Source organism: Hippopotamus amphibius, chromosome 1 (genome assembly GCF_030028045.1).
Source record: "Hippopotamus amphibius kiboko isolate mHipAmp2 chromosome 1, mHipAmp2.hap2, whole genome shotgun sequence".
Classification (NCBI taxonomy): domain Eukaryota; kingdom Metazoa; phylum Chordata; class Mammalia; order Artiodactyla; family Hippopotamidae; genus Hippopotamus; species Hippopotamus amphibius.
The window spans coordinates 50,724,354-50,737,186 of record NC_080186.1 but is presented as its reverse complement, the minus strand read 5'-3'; the positions used below and the strand labels follow the sequence as shown (position 1 = coordinate 50,737,186).

The 12,833-nt window shown below is 42.2% G+C and overlaps 1 protein-coding gene across 1 annotated transcript in view; it reads left to right on the top strand.

Annotated features, from left to right (window-relative positions):
• LOC130840740 (cytochrome P450 2J2-like) overlaps positions 1 to 3,917 on the top strand; it is a 29,569-nt gene extending 25,652 nt beyond the window's left edge. Inside the window, exon 9 of the mRNA XM_057716552.1 lies at positions 3,426 to 3,917. Within this exon, the coding sequence (XP_057572535.1) occupies positions 3,426 to 3,604 (179 nt within the window). The 3' untranslated portion in view covers positions 3,605 to 3,917. The remainder of the gene's footprint in view (positions 1 to 3,425) is intronic.
• Positions 3,918 to 12,833: the final 8,916 nt, after the last annotated feature.

Below are 12,833 nucleotides of genomic sequence, written 5' to 3'. Positions count from 1 at the left end.
GTATCTCCTTTCTTAATGTAAGGAAACTAAGAATAAGAGAGAGTTGTTTCTTATCCACATCATGTGCCAATTAAGAATTGGCAGAACAGTGCCTAAGACTCAGGTTTGCCTAATTCTCATCTAGTGCTCTCTCTAGCACAATTAGAATGTAAATCATTTTCCCACTTAAAGGCCCTTCCACTTTAAGACTCACTGAGTTCATATTGAGGTAGGAGGTAGATGGGCTCCAGGCTATGCATTTACAACTGGCCTCTTCACACCTCTGGGGTGAGAAGAAGATGAGCTCCAGGCCAGACATCCATTACCAGCTCCCTGTTTATATTTCCTAAGGCAAGAGACAACTGGGCTCCAGATTACATATTTGTGACTGGACTCCTGTCTATATTTTGAGATCTGCACCTCGATATAAGAAACAGCCACAGAAATAGGATAAATAACTGGACATTTGGACACTATTATGGCAGGGACAGAGAGGAGCTAAACCCTGTTAAGAGATCAAGAGGCCATACACTCCCCATCCTTGGGACAAGGGAGACACTACACATGCGCAAAAGCCTTCATGGGGTCAAAAAGGCAGGGGATGCCAGGCCATAATAAGGCCTGCTATCTCCCTCCCAGAGGCCTTTGCGATAGGATCCATCTTAATTGAGGGGTGCGTGCACACCCAGGGGAGGGTCCAGAGGCAAATTAACCCTGGGGTCAAAGCAACATGATTGGCCAAGAAGAAGACAGAGAACCAGAAGATTACCCCTTTATAAACAATTTAAACTCCCCAAAGGCGCAACTCTGGGGACTCTCTCCCTGACCTCACCTGTGCGTCTCTCCACATGTACATTGTTTTTCCTAAAAGATTTTTTACTTTTCTCTTTACCTTCTGCCTCCTCGTCTTAATTCATTCTTGACAAGGCAGGCAAGAACTAGGGACCCAGGCCCTAGCCACTGGCCCCTGTGGTCCAGTGGTTAGGATTCCCGGTCTGGGAACTAAGAATTAAGATCTTGCTTCCAGCTATTGCTCACTGCTGCTTGCTGCAAGCTGCCGCTTACTGCTGCCTGCATCCAAAATCAATGTCACGTGGCTCAGTTATGATATTGCTGCATAATAAGCAGTCCAAAACTCAGTAACTTAAAACAATATATACTGTTACAAGTCTGATCTTAGCTGGGCTCTCTTGCCTGTTTGGAAGGTCAGCTGGCTGCAGGCTGATCTAGGATGACCTCAGCTGGGACAATGGGGCTTTTTTGCAAGTTCTCTCGCATCCTCCAGCAAGCTAGCCCAGATGTGGAAGATAAGACCCAAAGAGAGAGAACGGAAGCACACAGTGCCTCCTCAGGGCCAGGCTGGGCACGGGCAACCATCACTCCCACTGCATTCTATTGCCCACGTAAGTCATAAGCTGAGCCCCAGTTCAAGGGGAAGAGAAAATGCTACAGTTTTTATGGGAAGGGTTTAGAAGTCCCACTGTTAATGATGTAGTACAGGCAGACGGGGGAGACTGGAGCCATTGCTACAGCCAGGTCTTCTCACTCTTTGGCTTCCTGCCTGAGAAGAAGGAAATTCAGAGAAGGCAAGCAATGTGGGGACGCCCTCAGCTGTGACAGAATGAGGCCTAGCTAAGCAGAACAGGAAATAGAAAAATGAAAAATGCACTGAGTTAAAAAGTCTGCTTTTCCCCCACCACACTCCCACCTTTGGTGCACAGTTGCTTTGCCTCATTCTTGATCCAGCACTTTGTAAAGACAGCTTCCTTGAAGGAATGGAATGTGGACAGGTCCTCCCATCTCTTGGAAAAGATGATCAGGTGTGCACCTAGGACACCTGCACAACCAGGGCAGATGACAAAGGTATTATTGCAAATTGATATTTTCTTTTCTTTAACTTTCTCCCATTTGATCCACCAGTGATGCACACAGCTTCATGAAAGGCAAGAGGATGAGTCCTCAATTTTCAAAAAATCACTGGTTCATAGGAGATTAGATTAGGAGGATACTTTCCCCAAAATCGTAGGTCAGTGCTCTCATTTTACTAATGAGGTAATGGACTTGGTTAGTTAGTGATGGTCAGTTAGTGAAAGCACCAAGGAGAAGGTCCATGTTTCCCTTAATCCAGGATAAAGCTTTGAAATCAAGTAGCCCTCATTTTCATGATTTTAAAAGCAAAATCAGGGAATTCTCTGGCAGTCCAGTGCTTAGGACTCCAAGCTCTCACTGCTGAGGGCCCGGGTTTGATCTGTGTACAGGAAACTAAAATCCCACAACCCACACAGTACAGCCAAAAATAAATAAATAAATAAATAAATAAACTTAAAAAAAATCAAATTCATATCTCCTGCTTTACTGGTATCATTGCCCAGCCACATAACTTAGCTAGAAGAGAGATTATTTCACAAGTGAGAATTGTTTAGGTCTGTGAGAATAAAAAGTTTACTCATAGCCCAGAGCTGCTTACTAATGGAGTCACTACTTTAACCCTGTCTAATTAGTTCCCAGACAACTGGTTGCAGGCAGAGGACAAAATGGAGGCGTGCATACATTAACGATTTTCCAGGAATATTTCATGACACGGGGAAATATAAAGTAGCAATAGCAGCGCATAGAATGAACAACAGAGTAGTCCCAGTGACGGTGTGCAGGAGAATCTTTACAATGACAGTGAGGAATTATGTGGAAATGCTAACAGCAGTTTTGTCTGGATTGTGGGATTACAAACAGCTTGTATTGTCTTTATACTTTACGGATATTTTTTTTTTCATGTTTCCCATGAACATCATTCCTTAGGGAGAAAGTAAGGTATTAACACACACCAAACAGAGATGGTGGCAGAGACCAGCGAGGGGTGTTGTACCCAATGGGGCGAGGAGGGCATCACGAAGGGGAGGGGGGAGCCTGGGGGAGGGGAAGCACAGGTGGGATGAGGTGGGGTCTGCCCTGCTTGGGTAGCCACGGCAGGGGGATTGCCAGTCATTAAGGAGGGAAACCCAACATAGAGAAAAGATACTTGAGAAACCACATTCTGAAGTCTACTTGCTTATACTTTTCGACAATTTTCTTTTAAATTTTGAAAAAAAGTAAGCACAGAGTTTTGGTTTTTGTCTGTTGTTGTTATTACCATTTCCTAATGGATTTTTGAAAGATACCATTTTCTCAGTCAAGCCAGGCCTCTGACTTCTCTCATCTACACCCTGAACCTTCACACCTGTGCCTCACCTGCCTGACCCCTGAAGGCACTGGAGTGTGTGATTGTGTGTTTAGCTCATGGGCTTTGGTTAACCCAGGTGATCATGATCAAATAAGCCAAGGACATAAAGCCCCAGGGCCCTGCAGGCCCTCCCTCTGCTCAGGTTTCACAAGACATTGGAGAAGGTTTCAGTCCTTTCAGGGCACTGACAGCACCTGAGCAGGTAACTCATCTTATATTTTTCTTTCAGGTAAGCGGATGTGCCTTGGAGAGCAGTTGGCCAGGACTGAGCTGTTTCTTTTCTTCACTTCCCTTGTGCAAAAGTTTACCTTCAGGCCTCCAAACAGTGAGAAGCTGAGCCTGAACTTCAGAATGGGCATGACTCTCTCCCCAGTCAGTCACCGCCTCTGTGCTGTTCCTCGGGCATGAAGGGGTCGGGGAGGGGGAGGGGAGGAAAGCAGGAGGAATGGGCACGTCCCCCCAAGGCAGGGGTGCTGCTCGGAAGTGAGGGGACAGCATGCAGTGCCTCTGAGGACAGGGCCTAGGAACTGGCCTCAGGGGAAACTGGATCCAAACCCCAGCTTTGCCATCTCCAGTGGAGCCTTGAGCAAATAGGCATGTTGTGAGTGACTTGCCTTTTCATCCAGGAAATGTAAAGAGGACAGTGATTCCTTGTTTAAAAAAAGAATTGGTATAAAAATCAGAGCAAATAAAGGGCTTTAAGTGGCTTGGAAACCATAAAGCACGTCATGAAAGTCAGCTGTGGTCTGCCTGCTTCCTTCCTTAGATGGGGACTTGCTTCTGACCTGTTGAGAAGGCCTGGGTCAAAATGGTGCCAAATGGTGGATAAGAGTTAGAAGTTGGGCCCCAGGGCAGCCACAGAGGTCGGCCAGAAAGGCCCTCACACTTGGTAGCACTGGGCAAGCTTATCCTGCTTCTGCCTCCAAATGGCCCCTGGGAAGTCAGCAGGGCAGGTAGGATTCCTGATTTATAGGCAGGTTTCTATGGAGAAATTTTCTCTGGTTTACCTAAGGAAACACTACCTTGGCTATGGACCGGGGACCAAGAAGAATGTGGCTAAATTAACCAAACCTGGAAGGCAGGTATGGGGAAACAGACCTGGAAATATTTATGTCTGTAAGGTACCTCCTTACCTTAAATCCCCGCTCAGGCATTCATTCCAAGCCCCTTATTGGTGTTAGTATGTGTTTTTTTGTAAGGGGATCAAGTCATGTCTCCAGGCATAGTATTTAATATATTTGGTTTGATATTTAAATATTTATAAATATAAACTTATATTATCATCTATTATACTTAAATAATACAGTATATAAACATTTTACTATTGTATAATTATACATATAAAACACATCTGTATTAAACCAAGTAACAGTGTACTTGGCATATAATAGATTAAAGAGAAGTTGTAATGCGGTTAAGGCTATTCAGACAAAGCCTCTACATATTTCTGCACCTTTTTTCCTAGGCTATTTGATCTTTTCCTCAGTGGGTGCACACAGCAATTCCTCTCCTCCCTACTGGCCACAGGATTGTTACAAATCCTTTATCAGGGTGCCCCACGATGAACCCCCAGGAAGCCCTCACTGGGGTCTAGGTGAACAGCGCCCTCGGGAGGTGGACCGTGTACAGCCCTGTGTGTGTCTGCTCCTTTGCTGGGCACGTGGTAGGCTTTGTGATCTGACACCTGCTCACCTCTTCAGTCACATCTCTTAGTACTTCTCATGCCAAACTGCTGGCCTCCTATCAGTTCCCTCGTGGTCAGGTCCTTTATCCTATTCTTGTCTTTCTATATTTTTCTGTAAGAAATGTCTAATTACATCCGGCAGTCCCTGCTTAAATGCCAAGTCTTCAGTGACGTGTTCTGGAATCTCTCCGCCAGTGAGTTGATCCCTCCTCCATTCTCTGAGAACTTCATTCAGAAGTTTCAATTTCCTGTTTCCATCTGATCTCCCAGCTGTACTGAGCTGTTCAGAGGTGACAGTGCCTTGCTCCCTTAGGCTCAGTAACCTAAGTAGTGCATAACAGACATTCACCAATCTTTGCAGAACCTATTGGGGGTGGGGTGGGGGTGGGGGAGTAGCCCAGTGACTGGGGCAGAGCAGACAGATGAGTGCTGCAGTGAGTCGGAGATCTCTGCTCTGTGTAGCAGGCCTTTTACCCTTCACGTCACACTCTGAAAAATGTGGATCTCAAAGCCTGCTTGCTAAGATCTCTTCTGTTTCCAAAAATGTGACTCGTGGTGAGAAGAACTTCTGAAATGGCAAAGATTCAGAAAGCCACTCCTCCATAAAAACACTAAGAAAACTTGTAACAGTTGTCAAGAGCCACATTTCCAGATTCTGGACATTAACCAGAGTTTGTGCAAAACCCCAGTTATTGCAAACAAAGTCTTGGAACAACCTGAGCTTCTGTTTAAGGAAAAACAAAAAGACACACAATAAGAGAGCTGAATCCCAGCCAGAATAGTGAGCTCTGTGGCATGTAACATGCCCTGCTCCAGTGTTTCTCTCTCCAGCTCAGCAATCTTCTTGAAAAGCAACAGTCAGGCAACTGTGATAGCCAAGAACACCAGTCCTATGCAGCCACCACAGGGAGCTCCCCAAATGCCCGGAGCCCAGACAAGGGCCACTGGTCTATCTGGCTGATCCCTGCAAAGCCCCACTTGCAGAGCTTGTCTTTACTTGACCTGCCTCCAAGTCCAGCCTGTGTGAACCACACTGCAAGGCACGTGTTCAAAAATATCAAGGACAGTTGGACAGCAATGTAGTAACCCGAGGGGCCAATACCAGGCATGCTACCAAGAGGATTAAGAGGGAAGACTGGGGAAGGAGGTGTCCACTGGGGCTTCAGCAAGCTCGGCTGTATTCCTGGGAATCTAGAAGGCTACACACCTGCGAGGGCCCTGTGTGTGCCCAGGAGGGACCCGGGAAGCACTAATCTCATCTCTGGCTGACCTGGAGGCTCTGCCCAAGCAGGCAATTAAGCCTCAGGTAGAGTGTGAACTACCTGCTTGAGTGTTGAAGGTGTAACCCAACTCCCATGCAGAGCCCTGAGAGACCTTAAGGTTCAAGGCATGTGAGGAGCCCTCTGGGCACACATCAACTGAAGGCAAGGCTGACAGCACGGCATTCAGCAGCCTCGCGTGATGAAGAACAGGGATTTTACAGAATTAGTCCAAAAGTCACGAAACAAGAAGCAAAAGAGCAATGGCAGTAACAATAACAGACCTGGGGAGGTTCCTGATGTCCAGGGTTTCCACGCTGTATCATTTCAAAGGTCAGATTTCCAAAATAGTTATGAACCATGGAAAGAAACAAGAAACTAAGGCCCACACACAGGTAAAAAGCAATCAGGAGAAATGGTCTCTGAAAAACCCAGACCCTGGAATTACTAAACAAATACTTCGAATTAGCAATTTTTAACTACATTCACTGTTAATAAATGTTCATTAAGATTTAAATTATTTCAACTTAAAAGACTTTAAATTGAGATATTTTTGTATATTTTTAAGGAGTATAACTTGATATTTGTATATGTTAAGTACCTAATGTGAAAGATCACCACAATCAAGCTACATAACTTTTCCATCATCTCTATAGTTACCCTTGTATGAGTGTGCATGAGTGTGTGTGTGTGTGAGTGTGTGTGTGGTGAGATTTCATCTAAGATCTATCCTCTTAGAAAATTTCAAGTGTACAGTGCAGCACTCACTGTTGTCATCATGCAGTACATTAGATCTCCAGAACTTCCCCCACACACTGAGCCCTCGCATCCATTGATGAATATCTCCCCACTTCCCCCACCCTCCAGCCACTGGCAAACATGGTTCACCTCTCTGTTTTTATGAGTTTGGCATTTTTTAGATTCCACATTTAAGTGAGATAATAGAGTGTTTGTCTTTCTCTGTCTGGCTTTATTTTATTGAGCACAGTGTCTTTTAGGTTCATCCTCTTTGCAAATGGCAGAATTTCATGCTTTCTAAGGCTAAAAATATCCTGGTTAGTGTGTGTGTGTGTGTGCGTGCACGCGCGTGCGTGTGTGATGGGATAATGTGTCTGTATATATACATATACATACACACATTTTATATCTTCTTAACTCACCCATTGACTGACATGTAAGTTGTTTTTTGCATATCTTGTCTTTTATGAATAATGCTGCGATATACATGGAAGTGCAGATATCTCTTCAATACACTAATTTCCTTTCTTTGCATATTTACCCAGAAGAGGGATTACTGGATCATATGGTAGATGTATTTTAAGGAACTTCTCTACTGTTTTCCGTAATGGCAGTACCAATTTACTACCCCAGCAACAGTGTATCAGGATTCCCTTTATCCACATACTCTCCAAGACTTGATATTTTTTGTCTTTTTGATAATAGCCATTCCAACATTTGTGAGGTGACATCTCACTGTGATTTTGATTTACATTTCCCTAATGATAAGTAATGTTGAGCAGTAACTTTTTGGCCATGTGTGTGCCTTCTTTTGAGAAATGTCTGTTCAATTCTTTTGCCCAGTTTTTGATTGAGTTATTTGGAGTTTTGTTGCTATTGACTTTGAGATATGAGTTCTTCATATCGCTATATACTATATGGTAACACTTTATCAGATATATACATATATATGCTTTGCAAATATTGTCTCCCTTTCTACAGGTTGTCTTTTTCACTCCGTTTCCTTTGCTGTGCAAAAGCTCTTGAGTTTGTTGTATTCCCATTTGTCTCTTTTGGCATTTGGTATCTATGCTTTTGGTGTCATGACCAAAATATTGTTACTAACGCTGATGTCAAGAACTTTTCCCCCTCTATTTTCTTCTTATATTTTTGCTGTTTTGACTCTTAAGTATTTAATCCATTTTGAGTTGGTTTTTGTATATGGTGTGAGCTGAGGGTTCAAATTCATTCTTCTGAAAGTGGATTCCAGTTTTGCCAATACCACTTATTGAAGAGACTGTCCTTTCCCATTGTGTGTTCTTGGGTCTGTGGCTGAAGAGCAGTTGACTGTAATGTGTGGATTTATTTCTGGGTTCTCTATTTTATTACCCTGGTCTCTATGTCTGTTTGGATTACTATAGCTTTGTAATACAGTTTGAAATCAGAAAGTGTGATGCCTCCAGCTTTGTTCTTCTTATTCAAGATTACTCTAGCTGTTCAGAGCCTTTTGTGTTTCCATACGAATTTTATATTTTTTTTTCCTATTTCTGCAAAGAATGCCATTGGGATTTGGATAAGGATTACATTCAATATGTAGATGACTGTAGGTAGTATGGACATTTTACAAATATGAATTCTTTCAATCCATGAACATGGAATGTCTTCTGATCTATCTATGTCTTCTTTAATTTCCTGTCTTTTGTAATTCTCAATGTTTAAGTCTTTTGCCTCTTTGATTAACTTTATTCACAAGTATTTTCATTCTTTATGTTGCTGTTGTAAATGGGATTGTTTTCTTACTTTCCTTTTTGGATAGTTCATTGTTAGTGTATAACACACTGATTTGGGTTGTTGTTTTTTTTAACTTTTTATTTTATATTGGAGTATAGTTGACCAACAATGTTGTGATAGCTTCAGGTGTACCTGAACCAACCCCACCACACATATACATGTATCTATTCCCTTTTCAAATTCATTTCCCATTTAGGTAGTCACACAACACTGAACAGAGTTCCCTGTGCTATACAGTAAGTGGGTCCTTGTTGGTTATCCATTTTAAATACAGCAGTGTGTACATCTCAGTCCCAAACTCCCTAACTATCCCTTCCCCCCACCCTTTCTCTCTGGTAACCATAAGTTCATTCTCTAAGTCTGTGAGTCTGCCTTTGTTTTGTAAATAGATTCCTTCTATCATTTCTTTTTAGATTCTGTATATAAGCAATGGCATATGATATTTCTCTTCCTCTGTCTGAGTTACTTACAATATGACAATCTCTAGGTCCATCCATGTTGCTGTAAATGGCATTATTTCATTCTTTTTAATGGCTGAGTAATATTCCACTGCATAATTGTACCACATCTTCTTTGTCCATTCCTCTATTGATGGACATGTAGGTTGCTTCCACGTCTTGGCTATTGTAAACAGTGCTGCAGTGAACACTGGAGTGCATGTATCCTTTCAGACTGTTTTTCTCTGGATATATGCCCAGGAGTGGGATTGCAAGATCATGTGGTAGCTCTATTTGTATTGTTTTAAGGAACCTCCATATTCTTCTCCATGGTGGCTGTACCAATTACATTCCCACCAACAGTGTAGGAGGGTTCCCTTCTCTCCACACCCTCTTCAGCATTTATTATTTGTGGAGTTTTTGATGGTAGAGATTTTAACTGGTATGAGGTGATATCTCACTGTACTTTTGATTTCATTTCTCTAATAAGTAGTGATGTTGAACATCTTTTCATGTTCCTCTTGGTCATCTGTATGTCTTCTTTGGAGAAATGTCTATTTAGAGCTTCCAACCATTTTTTGATTCTGTTGTTTGTTTTGATGATATTAAACTCCATGAGCTATTTGATAATTTTGGAGACTAATCTTTGTCAGTTAAATCATTTGTAAGTATTTTCTCCAAATCTGTGGGTTGTCTTTTCATTGTGTTTATGGTTTCCTTTGTTGTGCCAAAGCTTTTGAGTTTAATTAGATCCCATTTGTTTAATTTTGTTTTTATTTCCATTACTCTGGGAGATGCTTCAAAAAAGATATTGCTGCAATTTATGTCAGAGAGTGTTCTGCCTATGGTTATCCAATATGCTGGCATATAATTATTAATAATAGCCTTTTGGATCCTTTTTATTTCTGAAGCATTTATTGTAATGTTTCCTCTTTCATTTCTGATTTTGTTTGAGTCATCTTTCTTTGTTCTTAGCAGTCTATGAAAGGCTTTGCTAATTTTGTTTATCTTTACCAAACAAACAAACAAAAAACAGAACCATCTCTTAGGTTTGTTGATTTTTTTTCTGTCATTCTTCTATGCTATATTTGGTGTATTTCACTTCTAATATTTAGCCAACTTAGGATGAATTTTTTTCTTTTTCTGGTTTTTTTGTTTCTCTTTTGTCTTATTTGGTTTTTGTTGTTCTTTGAGGTGTAAGATTATTTGAGATCTTTCTTATTTTCTTCATACATAGACTTTTACAACTAGCATAGAAATCAATTGGTGGTTAATTTTTAACTTCATTATGAAATTGATAACTGGCCATATATTCCCAAAGTTAGGCTTTGATCAGCTTGATACTCACTAGTCAGGTGACAAACACTTTAAGGATTGGTTCTAGAGATCACTCCACAAGGGAAAAATTGATATCAGTCCTCAAACACTCAGTCTTTGAATTGACCTTTGATGTTTGGGCAAAATTACAGTATTTATTCCAGGTAGAAGGACTGGAAAACAACAACCATAACTAGTAGGGTAGAGCAAGGTACAAAATACAGAGAGTCAAGGAGGAGGTAGGACTTAAATTGGGCCTTGAAAGATATCTATGATAATTACAAGGACCAGACAGGGCACTCCAGGCAGGTGGTATAAGGCAAGCATGTCCAAAGGTGAAAATAAACATAGTTTATTCAGAGGAAGGTGTGATGTCAGGCCTGCCTAGAACCAAAATGCACCTTTAAAAATAGAGATTCAATCACATAAATTAGGCTGGGATGGAAGGAAGCTGGAATGAATTTTGAGGCTTTAGAAAGTAAACAGGTGTGTTCATAAGTGACACAGGGAAAAGAAATGCACTGCTGATTTACGGTTGAGGAAAACAGCACTAATTCTGCTCTTGAGTAGAGCAGGGTTTGAGTGTTTGTTTTGCTAAACTCACTGGCAATTTGAACTTGAACCAAGTGATTTCACATTTATAAACTGCAGTGTCCTAATCTGCAAAATGGAGACAACAGCACCTACATTTCAAGACTCTCGGAAGGATTAAGTGAAATAATACATGTAGAATGTTTCAGTACTGGTGCCATTTAGGAAACAAGAAGATTGAAATTCCTATCTTGGGTATAAGAAGAGATTTTATTCTGTTTGGAAGTGAAGTTTCTCCCACTGAAGATTTGAGAATTCAAGGGCATGGTGTACCCTTGTAGTCCACTCCCAAGAGTGGAGTCGCCAAGTTTCTTTTGCAAAGATGTTCATCATTCTCAGATGTTAGCTCACATCTTCCAAGTGAGAAGTGCAGGAGCCAAGGTGACCAACCAGAATCTGAAGAAATTATGTGAGGACTGCCAAGGGGACAGACACTGGCGATGATAAGGACAATAAAATGATTCAAAGTAGGGAAAAAAACTAGATCTAAAACCATCTAAATCTTTCCTGGAACTCTGGTTCCTGAGTGAGGGCAGGAAGAATTCATCTTGATTCAAAAGCATGTATTAGACAATCCAGGGTCTTATAAATCAGGGTAGAGCTTTAACCCTGGGTGAGGGATAATGCCTGGAAAGAGGCACAAGGCAGATTGCTGGCAATATTCTATTTTCTGTTCTGTGCATTAGTCATACAGGATATATTGAATTTATGCATTCACTGAGCTGTGTCCTTACAATATATGCACTTTTCTGTGTGTATGATATACTTCAGTAAGTATTTTAAATCCTTTTTACACTGTAATCACAGGGCAAAAGGGTGTACTTGTCATAGATGTGCATAGATTTTATTGTGCCTTTGCTGTAGAAAAAGAGCAGGTTTGTTTCTGAATTTAAAAAAAAGTTGAACTTGAATCCATTAGAAAGTGTGGGTAAATTAAGGGCATCATGGAACATTGGATGGCTGGATCTTTAAAGAAATTGTAGCTACTCGTTGTTTGCAAAGAAAAGACAATAAAAACAATTTATTGGCTCCACTCAAGACGGCAGATTGGAGGTCGTGGAGCTTATCTCCTCCCACAAATCCATCAAACATATAGTTACTGCGGAGAAATTAATGCAGAATTCCTATTGAATGCTGGCAGAAGACCTGAGAAACCTGAAAGTGCAAGAAAGATCTCTGTGTGACTGGGTAGGTTGAAAAAAACAAAACAAAACCAAAAAAGGAAGTGGGACAAGACCTGTCCCTCAGGGAGGAAGCTGTGAAAGAGGAAGTGTTACTGCACTCTGGGAAGCCCCCTCACTAGCTGGGAGATCAGCCAGGATCACAGGCTCACAGGAGAGCTCAACAACTTGATTGTGGCAGGCAGAACAGAGAGAGACATGCACAGACAGCTTGTTCCACTGCCCTGCACACCCCAGCCTGAGACACATACCCACTAGTGCAGGCATGGGCTGGGTACTGAAACTTGGGCTTTAGAGGACAAACCCTGAGAGAGGACTGGGATTGGCTGCACAGAGACAGCCTGAAGAGGCTTGAGTGTGGTACAGGGGCAACCGGCGGTGTACTGGGAAGAAGCCCTGGTCCGCCATAGAAGTGAAGTGCTGTTGTTAAGGGGCACTCAAAAGAGGCAGCGGGGACTGCCATAGCAGCCTCTTTCTCTGCTATGTCTCAGCCTCACAGCACTGCCTCTGCGAGGTCTGGGAGCATGCTAGCACCACCAGTTTGCCCACACACAGAGGTGAGGTTGAAATCAGAGCTAAGCATGGATTTATACCACCACAGCTGGCTTTGTAAACTCAGCACTGGCAGGGAAACCAAGTGGACAGTGAGTGCTCCTGCAG